Genomic DNA, 24809 nt, shown 5'->3' with positions numbered 1-24809 from the left:
GGATATAATCACTTAGTGGCGAAATTGGGGGGGACCCCCAGCCCTGCCCTTGGGCCCTCAGGCCTGTCCTCAGGCCCCCAAGCCCTGCCAGCCAGGCAGCTGATGGCCCATCCTCATTCCCAGGCTCTGCCACTGAGACCCAGGTCTGCACAGGCCTTTTCTCCTGAGCTGCTGACCGAAGGAGAGGGGGCCACAGGCTGCACCAGCAGGGATGGGTGGGGGAGGGGAGGTGACTGTTTAATGGGGAGCCCCGGTTTGGGCTGAACCTGGAGGGGACAGTGGTGACATAAAGACGGTGCATGCAGCAATGCCAGTGAATGCTGCAAGTCATTTCAGGCAACTTGGCTTCTACACTGAACCAAACTGAGGAGAAACGTGATGTCTTTTGTTGAAAGGATTAATTGATTTCTTTAAGGAATCCATTGGAACAGCGGTTCTCAACCTGTGGGTCGTGACCCCTTGGGGGGTCAAACGACCCTTTCACAGGGGTCGCCTGAGACCATCGGAAAACACATATATAATTACATATTGTTTTTGTGATTAATCACTATGCTTTAATTATGTTCAATTTTTAACAATGAAAATACATCCTGCATATCAGATATTTACATTATGATTCAGAACAGTAGCAAAATTACAGTTATGAAGTAGCAACGAAAATAATTTTATGGTTGGGGGTCACCACAACATGAGGAACTGTATTAAAGTGTCGCAGCATTAGGAAGGTTGAGAACCACTGCATTAGCATGTTAAATTTCAAGACCTAAGACAGGGCAGAGAAGGGAGATATGAGGTGTATCACTAGCATGAGATTGTATCATAGAAATTAAAGGCCTATAGACATTCAAGGGAGACCAAGCCTTATGAGCTTGCGTTCTCCAGGAAGAGAAGCTCTGTGAGGAGGTGAGGACTGAGTTGGACCTTGAAGGACAAAGTCTATGAGGATGACAGACAGGAGAACGTGAGGCCTTCCAGGAGTGAAGACAAGCCAGGCGAAGTCACCACCTTGAAGCTGAGCTCCGAGCTGGAGAACACACGGACGCCACTCCTGTCGGCCTAGGCCTGCACTGAGGCTCCACTCACTGTCCACTGAGTGTGAGATCACCTCACACTCTACCAGGGACAAGGCTTCCAGAGATTTCTCCCTCACTGGGTGTCTCAGCCAGGGCTCTGGTGCCACTGGATGTAGAAGAGTTCTCTTCTGGGTGGATGCCCTGAGCACTGCGTACAGTTTAGCAACAACCCTGGTCTCACCCATTAGATGTCAGTGACACACCACCCACCTGTGAGGACACAAAGATATCTCTGGACCCGGACAAATGTCCTCCGGGGTGGACGCCAGGAGGGGGAGGATCATCCCCAGGAAAGAGGCATTGGAAAGAAGTATTCTTAGATCTCTCAGAATCCCCTTGCCATGCCCCTAAGGGCCAGGGGTTTCCACTCTGGAGGCCCATGGTTTGCAGGAAATTGCGGCATAAGCTGCAGGGAAAATTAGTAACAGAATGAGAAGATAATGGTGTAGAAATCAAATGAGCCCTATGGGCGGTCACAAGTGTGTGGGGATTAAATATTTAACCACACGATTTTTTGGAAACAACAAGTTATGTAAAGTTCAGGGTTTTCGTGAACGAGCCAAGGAGAACTGGCTGGAGGTGGCACCTGATCCTGAATCAGCTTCCAAATCCGGGTCCCTGTCCCCAGGCATTAGATGGATCCGGGTTAGATGGGATCAAGCTAATGTTTACTGATAGGGAACAGGAGGACAGAGGTGGCCCAGGGCCTGGATGTCAGAGCTCCAACTTCTTGCTCTCATGACCTGGTCCTACCTATGGTGATGCCACAGTTCTCTCTGGAAACACAAAGAACTCGGTGTTAGCACCAGGATGTCAGGCTGATGCCTGGGTTTAGTGTAGGGTTGGAGCCTTGCCTTTATTAGAGTTTCCAGTTAAAATGCACGTCTCCTTCTAAGTGGACCTAATAAGTAAACATGTTATGTAGTCAGAGAATTCTTTCTAGAATTGCAAATCTTGTTTCTTAAGGAAGTTATACACCTAATTAGACACCTATTGTATCACTGTTGTCACTCAAAAACCAGAAAAGCGCAGGGCATGACCTCCAGGGGCTCAACATGGAGGAAAGGGCCATGGCGTCAGGTCCTGGTTACCTGGAGAAAGGTGCACCCAGAAGCCATGGGGTCTTGGGAAGGTGATCCCTAGAGATTCAAGGCTACGATCCGAAACAAGAAATGGGCTGTCTGTGCTGTGGCATCGGGAATAAATAGAGTTTCAAGCTAAAGGGACTCAAGCGAGACAGTGGAGAAGACTTCACCTGGAGCCAGGGCCTCGAGGAGAAATCTGTGGGGCCTGCTCAGAAATCTACCTGGAGCCCACACAGGGCAGTTGGGCAAGTCCAGGTCACAGGACTCCATCTGAGTATTAACGTGAAGGGCCATAAGGGTCACACTAAGGAGACCTGTCTCTGATATCAGAACACCTGGTTCCTTACCTGGCTCTGCCACCCCTTCCCCCACTATCTGCCTGCCCTTGGTCAAGGGACTTGACCTCTGGTCCCACTGTGTGCAGCTGGGGAAAAATGGTAATCCTACTTCATGGGAGGGAGACCACACATGTCAGTTGCTCAGGAGGATCCTGGTCTATGCTGCTGCCCTGGCATTCCACCCAGTTAGTGACCTCTTCTCCCTTCAAAAATGTCCCAGTTTGGACACTATTTTCATCATCACTCTACTCATTGGGTTGTTGTTGTGAAGACAAAGAGGTCACCAGTCCTCCGCAGGGAGTAAGTGATGTACCATTCTTGGCCACTCATGTTTTACTGAACCTGGATGTAAGTAACACAGGTAGTGGCTGGATATTGAGAAGGTTAATAGACCAACGTTATGTAGACTATGTTCAAAGAGAAGATCTGCATAAACTAGATCTCAATGAAACTCTTTCATTGAGTCAGAAAAATATCAGGTAAGAATGGATCAAAATATAGTGCTTAATTTTCAACTTTGACCTTTTCCCTCGTATCTGAACGTGATTATCTCTGGATCTCTTAGAGGAGCGGTTCTCAACCTGTGGGTCACGACCCCTTTGGCGGTCGAATGACCCTTTCACAGGGGTCGCCTAAGACCATCTTGCATATCAGATATTTACATTAGGATTCATAACAGTAGCAACATTACAGTTATGATGTAGTAATGAAAATAATTTTATGGTTGGGTCACAACATTAGGAACAGTTTTTAAAGGGCCAGAAGGTTGAGAACCACTGTCTTAGAGGATGGAGTGCAGCAGAAAGTTCCATGGTCTGTAGTGGTCCTTGTAGGCTACCAGGATTTAATAAAACAGTCTTCTCAGGTTTATAAATTAACTAGAGGACTGATGCACAAAATTTGTGCATGGCGGGTGGGGGGGGGGGTGTCCCTCAGCCTGGCCTGCAACAATGCCAGCATCCCTCGCCTTGGAATCTGGCCCAAGGCCCCAGCCCTCCCCTCCCTCTGTGCATCTGGGGCGGGAATCTGGCCCGAGGCCTTTCTCCTCCCCTCCCTCTGCCAGGCCGGGGCGCGGACGCTGGGCATCTGAGGAGGTGGACTCCATGAGCCCTGCGTTCCTCACTGCAGACTCCAGCCCAAGGCCCCCCCTCTACCTCCATGCAGCTGGGTCTGACAATGGGCTCGAGTTGCTGGGGCAATGCTGCCAGCATCCCGCACCGGCCACTATGGGCTCCGCCATCTTTGTTGTGGACTGATGGTTAATTTACATATTACTCTTTTATTAAATAGGATTGCTGGCAGCTGCTGTGTAGATAGCACCTACTCTGTGGAGTTACAGGCTGTACCTAATTCAGACCTCACAACAAGTCTAGATCTCTTCCCATTGTACAAAGAGACCCCGCTGTGAAACCCCACAGCCAGCTTGGCTAAAGGCACGGGAGGCGCCTGCTCTAGGCCTGGACAACAAGATCAACAAACATCTCACTGCCATCAAGATGTCTCTAAGAACAGAGCCTTTTCTGAATTTCGTTCTGGGAAAGTACCTCCCCAACCAACTTCTAGATATTGGCATGATCTTAAGGAAGAAGAGGTTCACCGCCAAGAACATCCTGGAGGCTAGTGTCTCAACAGCCCCGGAAGTGAGGGGCAGAGCCAGATTTACAGAATCAGTGAGAAGTAAAGTAGAAAGTTTCTCGTGTCCAAATACTGTAGAGCTAATTTCTTCAACTAACTTACAATGAATGAAAAAGTCAAGGATCATATACACTAAAGATCCTTGGATTGATTTTATTTCCAGTGAATCACTGAGAATAACAATAGCTCTCACTGAATGTTATTACTTTTATTAAGTACGACAAGACCCCAAATAAAGAATATTAGTGTGAGTGTATCTTAGGTCTTGGTTGAGCCTGAGTACCGGTCCAATATAATTCTAACCGCACATTTATGTCCCACCTCTGACTGAAGAGCTCACCTCTACAGCAGGGTCTGTCATAGCAGGTGCCCCGGAGATGTCACTCCAACACTGAAACCAAAATTTACTTCAAAGTTCCAGTTTTTGAACTTAATTTGGGGACCCGAGTCAAAGGACCTATGGGAGCAGAAACCATCAGGCCAGCAATACAAGCATTCACACCTTTTGCTTTATCTATTTCTGCTTGTGAACACTTCTTTTAAATCAGTCTCTTGGGAGCCGAGTTATAGCTCTATGACGCACCTGAGAATGGTCATCGTGGGCTCTGGGGAAAACATGGAAGGAAAGAAACACAGACTTTATTGTACATGACATGGGGTTGCTTTTGCTCTGAGGGCCCAATGTCCAGCAGACAACAGGGCAGGTCCATAACCACGTGGACACCAGCAGAATCCTCACTGCGTCCTGTTCAAGGAGAAAATCTCCCATTCCATTATGAATGTCATTCCTGTGCCTTTGGAATGATGGCCAACAATGGTCAACTCGGAGAAGGTGCGCACATAAGAACACAACCTTCTTTATCCCTAGCTTCTTCTTAAACAAATATTTTGCTTGGAAACTTAGGATGCAGCTGAATGATGGAAAGAATTGATTCCCAAATCATCCACACAGAGGACAATGCATTCACGGGTCATTAACTATTGGCTCATCTCTCAGGCTCTCTCATCCATTTATTTTCTTTACTCTAAGCCACGTTGGCTGTATTGTTCCTTCATACAGTCACTGCTTAAACTGATGTGTGTTTTCTATCTTATGAGGTGGCCTGCCCCTGTCTGACACCGAGAGGCACACTTTCCATGCTTCCTTCACTTGCCGAGTGCCATCTGCACTCAGGGCCTCTGTACATGCTGTTGCCTCTCCTAGAACACTCCTAACCAGAAGGTTCCTTGGAGTCAATGTTCACTGATGCAGGAAATGTCACACAACCTAAGGAGTCCTGGTGGGATCGCCTGCTGGACCTCCTCGCAGGATATTGCCCTAGTGGATTTCTGTTGTTCATGACAATCACTTTCCCTTTATTTCATATTCAAATGCAGGCTTGTTTGTGGCTTTCCAGTTAGACGTAAGCTGCACAGGTGCAAGGTTCTGCTTTAACTTGTTCCTGTGGCTGAATCTGTGACATGAAGCACAGGGCCCGGTCTTAGGAGAATCCTGGTTGTTATGAAAATGAATGGATACAGGAATGGATGAGTGGATGGATGGATGGATGTATGGATGGATGTTTGGATGGATGGTTGGGAGGATGGATGGGTGGATGAAAGGATGTATGTATTTATTTATGCATGTATGTATGAATGGATGGATGCATGAATGTGTAGATGAAACATCGGAATTAGTCATGATTACCCTGTCTAAGCCCTGTGCCAGGCTTCTACATGGAGTGTCTGGAATTCTTACAAAAGCAGCCTTGGTGTCGTTTATGCTCGTTGTAGAATCGAAGGAAAGGAAGCTCAGGACAACCAGCACTATCTTAGCCAAGGACACTTCATGGGTAGCGGTGGCATCCAAGATGCAAGTGCACATCTGCACGCGCCCACATATCATCCCACCATCCAGCTCTGCCTCCCTTAAGCATCAGAAATTCTACTTCTCACATCATCTACTGAATCAGTGGAAGAAAAACCCTAAAGCTAACAAAACTGAACAAAATGTAACTCTATATTTTACTAAATTTATAAAATTGGCTTAACTAATGAGATAGTCTTTATACAAACAACCTTCAACCAAGGCGAGAAGCTATTGCCATTGTCCAACAGAAGGCAGCTGACTCAGTCTATGGGCAAGGAAAGCCTGCCCTCCACAGGCGCTGGGCGGTATGGCCCCCAGCCCAGGTGATTGGTGAAGGAGGAGGCACAGAAAGAGGATGTGAAGATCTCTGTACTTGGCAGAAGCAGAATAGAAAAAGAGGAGTAAGGGGAGTGGAGGGAGAAGGAGAGGGGAGGAGGCACGTGGAAGGGTAGGAAGAGCTGGAGGAGGAGGAAGAGGTACTGAGAACCACAATAATAAAAACACAAGAATGACAACACAGACTCACAGTGCTCTAATTTACCTTCTTATTTCGCAAGCACTTCAGCATGAATTTCATCTAATGTCGTTACCATGATATTCTGAGATTTTTTTAAAGCTCTGTTTCCTTGGCTTCTACAAACAGACCACGGGCGGGCTGGGTTCTAGATGATTCTCCTGTCTTTTCTGGGCCCAATGCCAGGTTCATCCTGTGACTCATTCCATCATCTGTGGGAGGGATTAAGTGGCCGCCAGGAGAATAAAAGGAGGAGTCTGGGCTCTCACCTCCAAAGTGATCCTTCTTCCCTGCCACGTCCAGTGACCAGCCAACAGCAGCTGCCTGAGCCATGAAGCTGGTGGTGGTCCTCATGCTGAGCGCCCTCCCCCTTTCCTGCTATGCCGGTGAGTGCTGACAGGGCCAGGCTTTGGGGGAGGTGGGTGTCAGGGCCCCTGTGGCAGACCTCCTGCTCCCTAAGCCCCAGGCCAGAGCACCTCCTTTCTCTGGTGTCTTCATTCCTCATGGCTCCATCGTGTTTGGCTCTGTGGGATGTGGAAGCCAGGGAGCTGGAGGTGTTGTGTGCGGGAGGGGGGACAAGGAGGCAGATGTCTTGCTGCTCAGAGAAGATCCACGACCCTGAGTTTGCTCTCCCAGAATTCAGGACTCGGACCATTGCCCATAATCTCTCTGAATGTCTGTCTCTACTGGGAGGTAAAAAGATGACAATCGTCATGGTTATGCCCAGCAAGGAGTTGGTCCTCTGGAACTGAGCCTGGCTTTGTGTGCTTTCTTCCAAGGTTCTGGCTGCAAAAGGTTGGAGGACATGATCAATAACACCATTGATCCTTCGGTGACGGAGGATCAATACATCGAAGGTCTTGAAGAGTTCGTACCGGGTGATGACACTAAACCGCTTCTCAGGGAATTTAAGCAGTGCTTTCTCGACCAGAGTAACAGAACTCTGAGCAATGTACAAGTGATGATGGTAATGTGGGTTTCTTCCTACCTGCCCTTGAAGCACTGGCCAGGGACACGCGGGCTCTCAGTGTGCTACTAACTTCTTAACAGCAAGTGCTGGTCACGCTTCATGTCACCTCAGTGAACGTGGGTGCTGACATCCAGAAAGCCATGCAAGGGGCAGGGGCTGGTTTGCCTGCTCACATGGTGGAGTCTTTAGTGAGTGACACATGAGAAAGACCACGAGGGAGGAGAGTGCGTGGGCAAAGGCTTGCCTACCCCTCTTCCAGGAAACATCTGATTCTCAAGAGAACCCTCACGTTGACGAGTGATAAACACAAATAGGAAAGCGTTTTAAAGAATTTCCTAAAGAGAGCTGAAAGCTACATGTCAGGCAGATCCCGCCTCTCAGGAACGCGATTCCCAGTGCCCTTTGGAGCATCCACGTTTGCTAGAATAACTGGTTGAACGTCCTGGGCATGAAGGAAGGCCCCATGAGTGACAAGTAGACTCCTTGGGTGGTGGAATTGTTGAAAACAAAAGTCAGTATAAGCAAGGAGACCTTCTTTCTATTTAGAACAGATATGGTTCAGATTTTCCTGGTATTCATTCCCTACCCAAACAGCCCATTGCAAACAGTCCAGGGCAGCAATAGAGAAATATTGCCCCAGCAGAGACATAAACATCTGCATAACTAGGAGCTTTCTGACACAGGTGTCTGACAAGCTGGGGAATCTGCAGGAACCATGATAAAAATAAGCGCGTCAGGAAAGGACACGTGTTGTAATGTGTGCAGGGCCAGTCTCTGAGGAACAGGCAGAGCGTGGCTTCCAGGGGAGGGTGGGGGAGTGGGAGAGGTTCAGGGCCTGGTGCTACAGTTGAGCGAGAGGAGAAGGCCCTGGAGGTTGGGACCTTAACACGCCTAAACTGTCCATTGAAAAGGTGAAAGGGTCCTATTTATGGGACAGGCATTGACCATAATCACACCTGAAGCCATGAGCAGCCCCTTCAATGGCAGGTGGCCTTTCTCTTTGCAAACGGAGGTCAGACAAACCCTTCGAGTGGGCGGCCCCCAGATGCACACGGGCTCCTGCTGGGCTGAGACCCGGAGAAATGGCAGCACAGCAGGTGCATGGGAGGCCTCTTTCAAAGCAGAGGAAACTCGCAGGGAAAGGCTCCCAGGGCCCCGGTGGGACCCGGTCTGGAAGCAGTGCGTCCTTGGCATCAGGACGTGCCTCCTGAGCAACAGACAAGGAGAGAATTCTGGCTGAGCCCAGCCCGCTTCTCTCCGTGGGTGCCGACACAGCCGGGAAACAAGAGAGGCCACGTCTGTGCTCCAGGACGGCCTCTGTGGGAGAGGGGGTGTGAGTGCTTCTTGTCTGTTTCCAGGACGCCATATACAACAGCAGGCAGTGTGCCTCCTACTGACCCACAGGACCTTTCCTCCGACGACAGATGGCCCGACAGCGACTCTCCATGGCAGAACCACAGCTTAGCTCCCCTCTGTGCCTTTTGATCCTGAAACTGCAAGACAATTGTTGAAACCTCCCCCACATGTTCATTTCAATAAAGCACCTGCAAAACCAAGGCTCTCTTTGGTTACTGACTCAAATGGGGACCTTAGGAGACTCCCCTCACTGAGCTGCTCACATGCTGGACATGGGCGTTCAGTACAGAACTCCTGAATGAGATGCGGGATCTGCAGGGTGCTCTGCCCCTGACCACCCAAAGCCTAATAGGACCGTGTCCCTGGGATAGTGTCCTCTTTCCCCCCGCCCCCACTGGGGCCCTCTGGGCCAATCTCAGGCGCTCAGGCTCCAGGACCCACCCTTGTCCTCAGGGCCACAATGCACCCTGTCCCAGGGACGGGCTCCCCTCTGGGTGCTCTCTGTCCCTGACCCGAGGTGCGTGGAGGGAGCAGAGCAGTGAGAGAGGGGACTCGGGCAAAGCAGGGCAACATCTTGGCTTGAATGCCCTCCCAATTCTCCAGAACATCCCTCGTGCCTGATACCACTAAGCCCAGGCAAAACCCTTTCCCCACACCCACAGCTTATAGCTTACCCAACACACCCCCCACACACATGCACATATACACACACATGTACACACACTCACTCACATACAGACACACACACACTCACCCACATGAACACAGTTCTTTAGTGAGAACTCCTGCGCCTTGCAGTCCTGGGGCTCTGAGGCCTTTGGGAAGTGCCCTTTGCTCCTGCTTGTCCCTGGCCATTTGCAGAGGCGTCTGTCCCTTCGCAGTTGGTGTGGACATTGTGATGGAGCCCTGAAGGCCCTGAGTTGTGAAAGTTGCTGAGTTGAAGGTAAATGGTACCTCAGATGAAAACTCTATATTTTTACACGTCTAAGCATGATAAACACAGAGTTCTGAGTGGATACAGACTGTACATACTGTCCTAGTGTGCTCAGGCTTCCTAAAGAGGTGCATAGACCAGGTGGCTGAAGCAAACATTTATTGAGACTGGGAAGTCCAAGGTCAAGGTGCTAACAGAGTCAGTGTCTGTGGGGTCCTTACACCCAACCCCCACTGCCGGACCCGCCACGGATCGGCCACCCACACCCCGATCAGGGGCAGGACAGGCCCATGAACCTCCAGCGTTCCCTTCCCCCGGGAGGATCCACCTGTGCATGAATTTGTGACCGGGCCTCTAGTAAAAGTATAAGCAGAAGAAGGGAAATAACAAAGGTAAAGCAGAAATCAATGACAATGGAAAAAAGTCATAGAAAACATTTAAACCAAAAGCTGGTTCTTTGAGAAGCTCAAAAACAATTCACACACCGGTCTAGACTGAACAGGATAAAGAGAAAGAAATGACCAATGCCAAGAATGATGGAGGTAAAACCACTACAGACTCTACAAATATTAGGAACAACAATGGCAATAAATTTTATTGTAGAAGAAATGAGCACAAATTCCTTGGAAGATACAAAATATCATGGTTCACTCAGGAAGAAAAAAAAAACTTAAATAGCCCTATTTATGAAATTTGTAGTTTAAAATCTCACAGACAATACTAGGCTAAATCATTTCAGTGGTAAATGTTACCATTTATTCAAGAAAGAAATAATACCAATTCTACACTACCTCTCCCAGGAAATTGAAGAGGAAAGAATACTTTCCCACTCCATCAAGACCCAACCAGTATTGTTGGGATCCCTAAACCAGACAAAGATATTGTAAGGAAAACCAGACAATTATTCTTCATGAACATCAACATAACAATTTTAAACAAGTTGCTAGCAAGTCAAAATCATGAAAAGGGATAATACATGTTAATCAAATAAGTTTATCTCCATAAGATAGATTGAACACTTGAATGTCAACTGATACAATTTACCATATCAATACATGAGGAAAACTACGTGATTAATAGATGGTGAAGATGGCTTTGACAATTCAGTAATTTATGATAAAAGTTCTAGGCAAATTATAATTAGAGGGAGTTTCCTTGGTTTGATAAAACTCATTAAAAAAAACCCTCTACCAAACATCATGGTGCATTCCTCCCAACAAGCTCAGTGCAAGGATGTCCAGTGCCATTGCTTCTGAACATTTTTAAAAATATATATTTTATTGATTTTTTACAGAGAGGAAGGGGAAGGAATAGAGATTTAGAATCATCGATGAGAGACATCGATCAGCTGCCTCCTGCACACCCCCTACTGGGAATGTGCCCGCAACCCAGGTACATGTCCTTGACCGGAATTGAACCCGGGACCCTTCAGTCCACAGGCCGACGCTCTATCCACTGAGCCAAACCAGCTAGGGTTGCTTCTGAGCATTTTGTAGGAGGTTCTAGCCAGTGCAGTGGAGCAAAAAGGAAAAGGCACCATAAATGAAGAATCGCTTCTTGGCCTTTTGGCTAAGATCAAGTGTAAAACTATTTTCAGTGATGACTTGTAGAAAATCTGAGAGTGTCTACCAGAGGGTTAAGTGAGTTTAGCATGGTTGCAGGATATAAGATAAAGATACAAAAATTAATGATCCTATCTAATAAAAGGCCAGAGGCATCATGACTGCAACAACCAGAGACCAACCACCATATCTAATAAAAGGCCAGAGGTGTCATGACTGCAACAACCAGAGACCAGACCACCACAGCCCATCACGGGCTGGCCCCACCCCCAATCCAGCAGTTAGCGGTGATCAGGAAGGCAAGCAAGTTGTTGGGGGTGATCAGGTAGGCAGACCAGCGGTTAGGGGAGACCAGGTAGGCAGACAACCCCTCGCAGGGCTGGCCTCACCCCCCAGCAAAGAAAGAGGGAGGCCCAGGCCAGCCAAGCCATTGCACCCCAGCCTGTTACCTGCAGAGGGAGGCCACAGGTGGCAGGTGAGGGGAGGCCGTGCTGCACAGATGGCAAGCACTGGCAGCGGTTGGGGTGGAGCCGGCTGCCTGCAGCTGGGGGAAGGGAAGCCCTAATAGGCCCTGATCTCAGGCCAGGCCTAGGGACCCTACCCGAGGTGTCCCGGATGGTGAGAGGGTGCAGGCCGTGCTGAGGGACCCCTGAGTGCATGAATTTTCAGGCACCGGGGTCGACTATTCTATATTCTTGAACAATCAGAAATTGAAATTAAGGAAGTGCAATGTACAACAATATCTAAAATGATCAACATCTTAGGAATACACTTAATAAAAGACATCAAATACCTGTACAGTAAAACCTATGAAATACAGCTGAGAAATTCATGAAGACCTTCATGGGATACACATAGTGTTCATGGATAGGAAACAATATTCTTAAGATGTCAGCTTCCTCCCAATTGATTAATGGATTTAGTGCAATGCATTCTCAACCAAAGTCCAAATAGGCTTGTTTTATTTTGGGAAGGTTATGAAAATTCTGGTTTCACAACCTATATTTAATTGCAAAGGACCTACAATAGCCAAAACAATTTTGAAAAATGAGAACAAATTTGGAGGGACATTACTGCATAATTTCAAAACATATCACAAAGCTACAGTAGTCAGGACAGTATGGTATTGATGAAAAGATGAACAAACAGATCTAAGGATCCGTAGAGTCCAGAAACAGAACCCTGTCTATATGGTCACTTGGCTTTTCACAAAGGTGGATAAGCCATCCAGTGCGGGAAGGATACGTTTCAACATATTGTGTTGGAACAACTGGATATATTAAAACACCTCCAGCCGCACCAGTATATCAGATTTAACTCATGATGTACCATAGGACTAAATATAAAATCCAAAAACATAAACCTTCTAGATGAGAACAGGACAGAATCATAGTGTCTTTATTTTTGGCACGGATTTCTTACACGTGGCAAAAAAGTAGGAACTATAGCAGAAAAAGAATGATCAAATGTTAAACTTTTTGCTCTTTAAAAGTCACTGTTATACAGCATTTCCCCCAACTTCTCCCTCCGCATTAGTGCTGTGGTGTAAATAACCGACCACATTCCAGGAATCGAGTTGGTAATGATCACCACCTGGTGAGAGTGAAGGTGAAAGAAACAGGTTCAGCCAGGGGTGGGGAACGTCCGGACCCCACGCTGTATAAGGCCCAAGAAATCATTTGGTCGCCCTGCCAAGGCATTAGGGGCGAGTTAATGAAATGTTTGATCAAAGTGAGCAGGTTAATTTGAAAGTTGATGATTTTGTATGGCCCACGAGTGATGTTCTAAGTATCCAAATGGCCCTTGGCAGAAGGAAAGGTTCCCCACCCCTAATCTAGGCTCTCTTGCATCCACAGGACCCATCCATGCATGCCAAGCCCACCCCTAACTGCAGCCCATCCCCTCGCCTACCTGCCACTGCCTGTCAGGCCCCAGCTGGTTACCTGCCTCTCGAGTCTTTCCCTGTCTCGCTCAGGTCGCTGAGGCACAGCTGCTTCCTGCCTCCGTCTGGGTTGTGGGCAGCTTCGTCTGCTGAGCAGCAGTGGATGCCGGGTAAACTCTGCTGGGGCAGGAGCCATGGTATCTGCTCCCTCTGGGCTTCCATGATGCCAACGTCCCTCCAGAAGGTCTAGGAGAGAGAAGAGCAGGCATGAGAAGGGAACCCAGCCCTGACCTCTAAAAGGTTTGCCAACGACCCAGATACCAGGTGATTGTCTTGTCTGAGAGGCTTGGAACTCAATTCTGAAGTTCCCTTGGGCACCTGTAGAGACGGAGAGGACGATGCTGCAGCCAACGGAGCCACAGGGGCCAGGCCCAGCGCAGCTGTTCCATGAGGAGATGAGGGACTGAAAAGCTTGGCTGCACCTGCTGCAGAGGAAGCAGGTCTGTTCTCAGACACGGTCAAGAGCAAACGCCAAAAGGGTGTAGAATCCATGGATCTTCAAGGAGCTGCCAGTACAAGATGGCTCATCAGGTGTCAGGGCTGATCTCCCTACACTTTTAACTCATCACATGTGTGACTGTAAATCTGCTCAGTGGAAACCGCCACTGCTACCTCTGCCTTCGAAGTGGCTTTTCTCACCTCCCGCTGTTTGGTTTCTCAACATCCTGTGCCTCGTTGTCCTGGGACATGGAGGTGCCCGAAGGGGAAAGGTGCCGAGTGGTGCGCCCCCGTCTCTGTCGCTGCCCTTTGCCTAGAATCTTGACCCTCAAGTCCATACCGCCTTGGGGCGCACCAACTCCGTCAGGCAGCTGACTTCGCATTTCATGTAGATTCTCTGCTTGTTCTTGGGGGACGTGTGGGTCTCACACAAGCTGTATGGTCATCGGCGGAAGTGGGAGTTTGTGGGGCTTCTTTACTGGGAGCAGGATGGCTCATTACTTTGGCATTTGCTCATGGATTATTAATTCAACTATTTATGATCCCATTAGTCTCACTTATGTCCTTTGTGGGGTCTAATTTCCCAGATGTCGGACCTCTCACATGGATCCGGGGTAAGGAGTGGCCAGTAGGTCCCCAGGGGGACTGGCACCCAGCAGGGAGCAGCCTGAGTTTCCTTACACTGAGCGCAACTGTGAGTCCTCCTCACCAGGGGGCGCCGTTTCATGCAGAACCTGGGCTCTCCCTGAACACGTGCAGTCTACCACCCGCCACTAGGCGTCGCCTGTAGGCTTCCTCTCTGGATGCAATGGCCAGAGTGACTCCAAATCACAGTTTCACTTGGATTTGCACTCCTTCCAAACGATAGGCCAGCTCTTCTCTCCTTTATTTTTAATTCTCACCCAAGGATATTATTTCATTGATTTTTAGAGAGAGTGGAGGAGAGAGGGAAAGACAGAGAGAAACATCGATGTGAGAGAAACACATCCATTGGTTGCCTCCTGCACGCACCCCAACCAGGTCCTGGTCCAGGAAGGAGACTGCAACCAAGGTATGTGCCCTTGACCAGAATTGATCCCAGGACCCTTCGTTCCGCAGGCCGATGGTCTATCCACTGAGCCAATCCTGCCAGGACCAGCTCTTCTCTTCTTGACAAAAGAGGCCTTTCCATAGCCCTGCCCAGCGGACTTACTGGCTGTGTCTTCCGATCTCACACCCACAGAGCAGCAGACGACAAACTGAGGCCACCAGGAGCCCCGGAAGCTTGAGACACAAATGCCGCTGAGCCCGGGGAAGGCACGAGCGTGGAGGGCACAGGCCTGGAGGGGCAGCAGGTGACCAGCCTCGTGGTGTGGAAGCACAGGAGGAGGCCGTGGAGGAGGAGCCGGGAGGGAGGAAGGTGACTCAGAAGTGCCTTCTCTGAGAGGAAGGTCAGGGTCTGCATGGACGGCTCCTGTCAGGGGATCATCTGACCCAGACCCGGTGCGGGGTCTTGTACAGATGCGATCGTTTAATTCCTGTTATTTTCTTGTAAAGACAGAATAGCCTCCAGGTGCTGACACTCTGACAAGTTAACTGCCTCTCTCCCGCTGACTCAGTCCACATGAGCCCCAGGTGGAAAGGGGGACCCGCACCCCAAATCCTGATGTTGCTGAGCGTTCCCCTGCCCCCTCCCTGCGGCCCCGGGAAGGCATCAGGGCCCCCTCAGTGGTGGCTGCAGAGACAGGTTCCATGCTGGACCCCGGGAGCCGGGCTCGCTGTCCCCCTTAAGCAACACGGAAAACGACCTCCCTGCTACCAAGGCCTCTCCTCTCTGTCACTATCATCCAGTGTCGGAGACCAAGGCTGTCAGGACAGAAACAATGTCCAAAGGAGAGTTAGAGGGAGTGATGTTTGCTTAGAAACACCCCATAAACCCACTTCCATCGGCCGCCACAAGGTCAAAGCCTCTGACCCCCATGGGAATCCACATCACCTGGGCTGAGTCCACAGCACACACTGAACCTGGGGTTCATGTCTGCCCATCATCCTTTGAAATCCCCCCACAAAACCCACCAAATATTAAACACTAAACCACAAAGTGGTCTTCAAATTCACAACGTGATATCGAAGAACAAAGTAGTACTGTCCCCAGTGCGGTGGGAAAAGAAAAGTGGCAACACCTGGTCAGAACTGTCTCCATGGATGGAGAGCAGGTGGGGCATCACCCTAGGGCAGTGGTCGGCTGACTCATTAGTCAACAGAGCCAAATATCAACAGTACAACGATTGAAATTTCTTTTGAGAGCCAAATTTTTTAAACTTAAACTATATAGGCTGGTACAGTGTTATTAACTTAATTAGGGTGCTCCTAAGGCTTAGGAAGAGCCACACTCAAGGGGCCAAAAAGCCGCATGTGGCTCGCGAGCCACAGTTTGCCGACCACGGCCCTAGGGGAGTGAGGGTCTCGCATGGACTGGGGAAACTCCTTTAGAGCTAGCAGATTTCTGTGCAAAGGAGGAATGCGGGGCGTGGGGGGAGTAGAGGGGCAGGGATTGAGACCGCAACTCAGGAACCTTGACCTCCCAGTTCTGCCGGGGTCCAGCCCCAGCGGTCCAGGGGTTTCCAAAGGTGTGGATGGCGTCGGCGAAGAATGAAGGACACAGAGACAGCGTTCCAATGATCAGCATAGTTAGGTTCTTTTTTATTGTTCTGTTACAGCTGTATTTACACTATTTGATTCTATAAGCATGCCTCTATAGTTACATCATGGTATGTTTTGGATCCTCCTTTGACTTTTACAGTTCCTTGTTTTCTTATCTGACCTTTGCTAAAATTCTTATCTCTATCTGCCATAGACCAATTCCAGCATGTCATAATTTCAAGAGTTTCATCAAAAGGTTGATGAAACTTGGGGACTCAACAGGGTTGAGTCACAGATGTCGTCACCTGTTGGGAATGGCTAAAGGCATTTCCCCAAACCTGAGCAGGAAACTGATTGTGGCTGCCAGATAGTTAAAGGGCATCTTAATCTACATGTTATTGCCTCCTACTGGCCAAACACCTGAACAGCTGTAGGCTATTCCCCCAAACTGACAATGCTTCTGTACCCTTTGAAACCTTACCCTTTGAAGTGTATTATCTCCACTTTGCCTTAGGACAAATTGTGTTAATAAAAGCAAGGGTCCTAGACAAGGAGGTACTCTTCAGTTCCTTTAGCTGAAGGTCCTCTGACCCCCAATGCCTTTCAAAATTATAACTCGTCTCCGGACTCTTTATTAGTCTCTGGATTTCTATGTCATCTACGCGCAGCCCCTTTTCCAGATTCCTCACTTCTTTTAAATGAGTCTCTTATGAGCCGAATTATAGCTCTATGACGCACCTGAGAATGGTCATCGGAAGCACCAGCATCTATCTAGCTCTGTTGATTTTAATCTTATCTATTGTCTATGTTTCTACATTCTATTCTAAAGGTTAGTCTCTGTGTTTCATTACAAGGGCTAGTTTGTTATTTCTATTCCAAGGTCACTATTCTACTGCTCTACTGTTAAGCTATAAGGAAATAACTAAAGGAGATTTTCCTATTCTATGGCCTAAGTAAAGGTTATGTCCTTTTAGCCTTGCTGGTGGTCTTCCTTGGGACTTCCCTGCCTCGGCGAGTTTTTAGGGGTATAGGCTTTGGTATTTTCTCTGGTGGGTAGACCCCTGGGGATGTGGGCCTAGCAAGTCCTGAATTTATTGCTAACAGTCTTAGTCTAAGTTCCTCATAAGTAGTATATGGTATTTCTGTAACAGTAGGGTGTTTTACTGATTTATTCCCTTTGTTACAGTTAAGCCCCCCTTGTACTGGGGAAATGGAACCAACTATGGTTAAGGGTAGTCTGGGAAATGGGGCAAGTTGATATTAGTAGCTGGAGTAACGGGGCAAAGTTGATTAATAATACCTTGGTAACGGGGCAGTATTGATTAATGTATCCCCAGGAACTTTGTGTCTGTATCCCTGGTAACTTTGTGTGTGTTTAGCCAACCGTTTTGTGGTTTTTGTGAATAAAAGGCTGGCCTAGAACCTGGATCGGCGCTGTTGTAGGAGAAAACGCCTACGGCAGTCGCTGGCCAGCTTTCAATAAATCCTCACTTGCTGTTTAAGACCTAATTGGTGTTGGTGGTCTTACTCTCTCGAATGTTGATCCACAACACCTTCCGTAGTCCCGTTAATCCCTAACTCCAGGGAAACATTCCCACCTGGGGAAACAACCTTTTTCGGTGAGGTGGCCCTAGTTAGAACACATAGCGCTAAGAAGGGGAGCAAACATATTAAGAACAATATGCCATATACGCCAGGTCCCTTGGAACATATGCTGTGCAGATGTTTCTTCCCTGCAGCCACTGTGTCAAGCAGCAAGGATGGACTGGCTTCCGGCATAGTTCATAGGTCCATGCTCAACCACTGAGCCAGGCCAGGCGGGTGCCTTTGTTTCATTGCTGACCTGTGGGAAGGACAGAGGACAATGAGCCCCACAGAACGATTGAGTTCTGGAAAGAGACGGACGACCAGAGAAAGGAAACAATCTCTGAAGTCCAGGCCCCCCTACCCCTACCCCCACCCCCATGTCGTGGGCCTCCTGTGCAGCTAAGAGCCCGTAGCAAGAAGCCAGAGCATCCCTGGGCGCAGGAGGCTGTGGCAGGTGCTCTGTGGGAGGGCGAGGCATGTGCAGCAGCTCACACATGTCCCGGGAGCCTCGGGGCTTGGATCTCGGGGCTCAGTGCACAAGGGCAGGGGAAGAGGCAGTAGCGTGGCGTGTGGAGTTGGTCAGGTGAGGCATGTGGCTGATCTGTGCGCCATCAGGGACCTTTCTGTTTTTGATGCTTCTTCTCAAAGCGAAATGCTGTTGATCAATGCGTCTCCTAATGCGCTGAAGGGGGCTGGTTTCCATGTTCTCTATCCATGGGGGGTATCATTTACTGGTAACACAGAGGCCATTTTATTTTATTTATTTATTTTTTAAAATATATTTTATTGATTTTTCACAGAGAGGAAGGGAGAAGGATAGAGAGATAGAAACATCGATGAGAGAGAAACATCGATCAGCTGCCTCCTGCACACCCCCTACTGGGGATGTGCCCGCAACCAAGGTACATGCCCTTGACCAGAATTGAACCTGGGACCCTTCAGTCCGCAAGCCGAGGCTCTATCCACTGAGCCAAACCGGTTAGGGCACATAGAGGCCATTTTAGTCATGGCTTCCATCCTTAGGGGCCTAACTGCAAACATGCTTGTCACATGATTGTGCGGATGTGAGAAGAATGAGCCATGTCACTCAATTCCATGCACCCTTAAGAGTATGGATCTAAAATGACCTGGGATCTATCACTCAGCATTATTTTAATCTGGCCAGTGGTTGAGCACCGACCTATGAACCAGGAGGTCACTGTTCGATTCCTGGTCAGGGCACAGGCCCAGGTTGCAGGCTCAATGCCCAGTGGGGGAAGTGCAGGAGGCAGCCGATCAATGATTCTGTCTTACCATGGACGTTTCTATTTCTCTCTCCCTCTCCCTTCCTCTCTGAGATCAATAAAAGTGTATTAAAATTACTTTTAATGAGTTGTCAGCCACGGCTAAGAGTCCTTCTTTAATTCCATTCAAAGCAAGGCCAGGGAGGCCACTGTCATAGAGTTCCACACACGTCACTGACGCTGCTCGTAGGCACGAGAGCTGTACCTGCGGAGTGAATGCCTGCAGGTCTGACATGACGTGTGGGCCTCCGTCGTGTAACACGGAACATGCTGAGTGTGACGGGGACAGGCCCATGGGCACCGGTTTCTCCAGAGGCTACGTAGACGGCACAAGCCCACGGGGACATCACGACCCAGAAGTGACGTCTGAGGCGCCTCCATGACCAGGCACCTGGGGACCAGTTAGAGCCTGAGCACTGGAGGGGCCCTGGGATCCAAGGGACGCGTGTGACCAGGGCCTCCTGCTGAGGACGGGAGTGCAGAGACCCGAGGGCCTCGGGGACATTATCCCTGTCCCCCCCGCCCCCTCCTGTTCCCTGACTCCAATACCCTGTGAAGGGTTATAAAGTCACAATAAGCCTGGCTTAGATGTGACCATTAAACAGTCAATTAAGTGACTGAAAAGTAACCAGCTGGTGGTGCCAGAGAGAAATCCCAATAAAACCAGAACCAAATTCAGACGCCCATCAGCCCAAGGGTAAACCAACACTCCCCTGGCAGAGTCGGTGAGATCGCCGGATATTGGCCTTTGGGATGAGGCGGTCTGTTCTGTTCGACTGTCACTCACATTTTTCCATTTTGGTGCATAATTGTAACAGCTGACACTGGCTGCCAGGGACTGCGCCGAGCATTTGTCCTGGATGAACCTACTTGTCCTAACACACATCTGTGCTGTCCCCTTATTTCCAGACGAGGACACTGAGGCAGAGGGGTCAGCACCTGCTGGGGACCCCACAGGCGGGAAGCTCCAGAGCTGAGCTTGAACCCCGGGAGTCTGGCCCTGAAGATGGGCTCTTGCTCACAACCCACTGAGGGAAACTTCCCACATTTGAAAGAGAGACCCCAATGGCCTCCAGATTCTCAACAATGTGTGAAGCTGCCGGTTAGGGCTCTGAGGTGGCGGGACTGAAACTGCAACAATCTGAGAATAAGTTGTGCAATAAATGCTCTAATGTTCCTCAGGGGCAAGGTGTGTGCGTGGTGTTCTTAGATCCCTCTTCCCGTCTCTGAGGAAATGTTGGTGATTTCATGCTTCAGGGTTTGCCTGCTTCAAGTGTGTGGACGTCAGTGTGTTTTTGTTGCTGCTACAGTTCTTGTCGCCAAGGGGCCACTGTTTCTGTTAGGTCCACAGTGACAGGTTTGCAGGAAGGATTGCTGTCCCTGGGCTGATCCTGAATTCATCTACAGCGTCAACTTTCATCCATTCTAACTATCTTTCTCACTAAATTATCTTAGATTTCTCTGATGGTTGATTAATTATCTACACACTAGTGGCCCGGTGCATGAAATTCCTGCACATTAAAAGGGAATTAATTAAAGGGTATATTTTAATATTGCTATTTGCTCTTTCTCTATAATAGAAGTTTTAGAGATGAAAGAAAATTACTAAAATATATATGAAAATCTACCTCCTGTCAGAGTCTGGGGCAGGCTGCAGGACCCAGAGTCTAGTCCCCGCCCATCTGCGCCTGCCTCGAAATTGCCTGAGACCCAGACCGGGCCAGCCCAATCCTCATCAGGTCCTGCAGGGCCGGTGGCTCAGCCTCAGGTCCCCCAGCCTGGCACTGGCAGATCTTGCAGCCTCAGGTCTTCTGTCACGCCTTGCCCAATGGAGAGTACAGCCTCAGGTCCCCCATAAAGCCCCGCTGGGTGTGGGGGCATAGCCTTAGTCCCCTGTAAAGCCCTGCTGGGAGGGTCACAGACTCAGGTGCCTTGGCCCCAACACTGGGGTGGTGAGTGTGGCCTCAGGTCCCCAGACCTGAGCTCATGTCTCCCTGCCCTGGTATGAGGGTGTGAGGGTGTAATGGCCACTTGCATATTAGCTCTTTATTATATAGGATTATGACCAACTTATTGATGGCTTTTGATATGCGTCCCCCCTGGTTTAAAGGGAATGTTTTCAACAAGTTGAGAGCCTCTGTGTTGACTAGAATTTATTCACAGCAGCTTTTAGTTCACAGAAAACTTGAGCAGAAGGTATCGAGAGCCTGGCCGGGGCATCTCAGTGGTTGAGCGTCACTCTGTGCGCCGATGGGTTGCCAGTTCAATTCCTGGTCAGGTCCCACTCCAGCTGCCGCCTGAAGGCCCGTCCAGCACGTACAGAGGCGCCCGCTGGGTGCTTCTCACGGCCCTGGTGGGATTAAAACACAAAGAGAAAGTAGACAGAGGTCCCACCTCCCCCTTCTTTCCAGACACACGGAGCCTCCCCGGGTCAGCACCAGGCCCGGTGCTGCCGGGACCCCAGGCTCTCAGGTGCTGGGCCGGGTGTGGTGAGAGGGCGTGTAGGTCACAAGGAACTGCCCAGCTGTCCTGCCGAGTGGCCGTGCTCCCGTGCATCCCCTCCAACAATGAGGACGCGTTACTGCTGCCCCGCACCCCTGCCAGCACGTGGTGTCAGTCAGTGAGCTTCTCCAAACAGAGAAAGAGGAGAAAGGACTGAGCAGGTGGAGGAACGAGGGTGGCATCACTGAGAGGACGGGATTGAGTCAGAAACCCAGATGCAAGCAGCTGAGCTAGAATGTCAGTGCCATGTACCTCCCTTCCGTCTGACAGGTCCCCCCGCCCGACACCTGTCAGAATCCTGTCTGTGCTGCGTGGTCTCAAGCCCGCTGCCCTGTCACCTGCTTCCCACAGCCTGTCTCCGAGTCGTGCGGCCTCCCTGTGCCCCATGGAGCAGCAGCCCACGGTCGGCACAGGTGGGGGACCAGCCCTGTGGGTGCTTCTCCTGTGGGGCCCGATGACCACAGGGGCCACCTCTGAACCGACAAGTGAAAGTGTCACCAGGACACTTGAGCGTTGATGGATCTCAAGTTGTGTGCATGGCTTTTCCACAGGCGCTCGAGTAGGAAGGTGGCAGTGGGAGGGTGGTCCTCCTCTTGGCTCTGTTTTCTCTAGGGAAGCAGACACCACGGACTTACTCCCTCCACTGCCCAAAGCAGCCCTGGCACAGCGGGCACCACTTTACCCTGAGGGTGCAACCCAGCCACACTGAGGGCTCGTTCACTCAGGGTCACGCATCTCCCGCAGGAACATGTGCTGACCCTCTTCTCTGTGCCAGGCCCTGGGCTGAGGGAAGAGCAAAGCGGACCCTGTCCGCACTGAAGGAGCTGAACCCAGGGGCTCCCTCCACCGACGGGGCCCGCACTGTGACCCTCCCACCTCAGGCGGTGCCGAGGGAGCCGTGCCTGGTGCCAGCAACTCCCGCTCTGACCAAGTGCCCGGGCTGTGACGCTGATGGATGGCATCAGCTGACCGTGAGGAAGGGTGGCTGGAGGCCAGGCCTTGTGACCTGCCCCGTCCCCTGTGGCAGGACCAGTGAGGCTCACTGGGTACAAATAGCCCTGGGCTCCCCAGGCTGCTCAGTCCAGCTCCTCAGCGCTCACGGTTTGCTCAGCTGAACGCTCAGCCGCAGGAACCATGAAGCTGGCCCTGTCTCTGCTGCTGGTCACTCTGGCCCTTTGCTGCTCTGACGGTGAGTGTCACGTCCACTCAGACACCATCAGCCGGGAAGGGCCCTTCTCTGGTCCAGGTGACTTACATGGGGAGGGGGTCGGTCAGATTCAAACCTTTCCCTCCCCCGTGGACCAGCCCCCAAAGCCCAGCACTCGGGGTATCCGATCCCGGGGCTCTGGAACTTCTACAGAAACCCCTGCAGGCCAGTGTGGGTGGTCCCGTGGGAGGCCCCATTCCCGCCTGGTCTTTGTCGCAGAAGCAGCAGGACAGAGTCACCTTCTCGTGAGTCAGGGTCCTGCCCCTGCAGCGCTGTGGCCTGGAACACAGGCTGCATCTCCCCAGGCCTCTCCTCCCTGGATCCCAGCACCCAGGAGAGAAGCTGGGGCGATGGCGGAGAGGAGGTGGTCCGAGGCCGCCCTGGTCTCACCGACGTCTCCTCCAGGGTCTCTTAGGTGCCAGGTGAGCCCAAACTGTTGGACTCCTAGGTTCAGACTCAGAGAATGTTCCAGCAGGAGAGGGCTCCACTCAAGAGGAGCAGTGCCGCCTGAGGCTCAGAGTGGCCAGTGTCCACGTGGCTCTGAGACCCAGAGGCGCTCAGGGGCCCGACAGGCCCGCTCCTCCTCCAGGGGCCCAGCCAGGACGTGTAGAGCCAGTGGGAGCGCTAGGGCCGCAACTGCCCTTTTCCAGGTGAATGTGGCCAGTGGCCAGCAATGCTGGGCGTGTCCTCACGCCCTCGGGGCTGAGCCAAGTCCTTTTGAGTCTCTTCCATCTGACTTTCTGAACCCGCTCCTCTCTCCCCACATGACCTCTGACCTGACCCTCCACCTCCCTGCAGAGCGGCTGTCTCCCAGGTGGGAGGGGCCTGGTGGGCACAGTCCCAGCTGCAGGTGCTGGCAGAGGCCTGAGGGTGGGGATGGAGAATCCAGACCCGGAAGTGGTTCCTGCAGGTCTCAGCACAACCCACTGGGCGGAAAGTCAGCCCAGTCCCTGCGCCCCCTCCAGGGGGTTCTGTCCTCAGGGCGGAACCAAAGAGCCAGTCGTGGTCTGGCCTCAGCGTCAGGTGTGACACTCACAGACTTCCTCGGTTAAGCCTGAGCCCTCTCTGTCCCATGACATGATCCCAGTGTTAGACTGAGCCTCCAAGGGCATCCTCCATCCCTTAGTAGCGTTCCTCCCTCCTCTCCGCATTGACTGTCTCCCCCTGGGCCCTCTGCCAGGACCTGACCCTACCCTTCCCTGGAAAGACTGAGGGCTAACAGCTCCCTCCCCCAGTACCAGACAAAGGCAGGTGTGGCTCTACTGAGGGGCAAAGCTGAGTCCTTGAAATCCAAGAACAGTGACTGGGGCAAAGCAGGGGACTCTTGGGAAGGCCTGGGTGTACTTGCTTAAGGGAAGACTGACCAGGGGTGGTCACCTGTGCTCCATCCGGGCTCCGTTGCGTGCTCTGTGACCCAGTGCCAGTGAGGACTTAGGGGAGTTTGCCTTGTCAAGGGAGGAGCCCATCTCGCCCTGGGTTCTTGTCTCCTTTTGGGGTAACAGTGCCATGGGGAAAAGTGACTTTCCTACATCAATGGTGTTTCTTTTTCTTCTGTTCCAGCAAATGCAGAAGTGTGTCCAGCCCTTGGAAAAGAAGTGATAAGCTTCGTAATGGGTACTAAAACGGGCTTTTACAACCAGATTCAAAAATTTGATGCCCCTGAAGCTGCTAAACAGGCCAAGCTAAAAGTGAAGACATGCGTAGACAACCTCTCCATTCAGGACCGATTAGCAGTTCTCCGCTTTTTGGTAACTTCATTCTTTCTGCATAGATACTGCTGCTCAGTTGCATGGCCAGGAGGGAGGAGGGTGCAGCTCTGGGGGGCACAGGCGGGGGGCACCGGTCCCTCTGCTCACCTCTGAGAGGGGCCCGTGGCCAAGGGTGGATGGTGACCTGACACCTGCTGGGCCAG

At 50.8% G+C, this 24809-nt stretch overlaps 1 protein-coding gene across 1 annotated transcript; it reads left to right on the top strand.

Annotated features, from left to right (window-relative positions):
* Positions 1 to 6742: 6742 nt before the first annotated feature.
* Positions 6743 to 9020, top strand: LOC102432518 (mammaglobin-A-like). Its single transcript, XM_006106924.3, has 3 exons — positions 6743 to 6880; positions 7274 to 7461; positions 8823 to 9020. Exons 1-3 carry the CDS (start codon positions 6826 to 6828, stop codon positions 8859 to 8861), a joined length of 282 nt encoding a protein of 93 aa, XP_006106986.1. The 5' UTR covers positions 6743 to 6825; the 3' UTR covers positions 8862 to 9020.
* The last annotated feature ends 15789 nt before the right edge of the window (positions 9021 to 24809 follow it).

Source organism: Myotis lucifugus, unplaced genomic scaffold, assembly GCF_000147115.1.
Source record: "Myotis lucifugus unplaced genomic scaffold, Myoluc2.0 scaffold_948, whole genome shotgun sequence".
Lineage (NCBI taxonomy): Eukaryota > Metazoa > Chordata > Mammalia > Chiroptera > Vespertilionidae > Myotis > Myotis lucifugus.
Note: the sequence above shows the minus strand (reverse complement) of the source record. Positions and strands in the feature narration are given on the sequence as shown.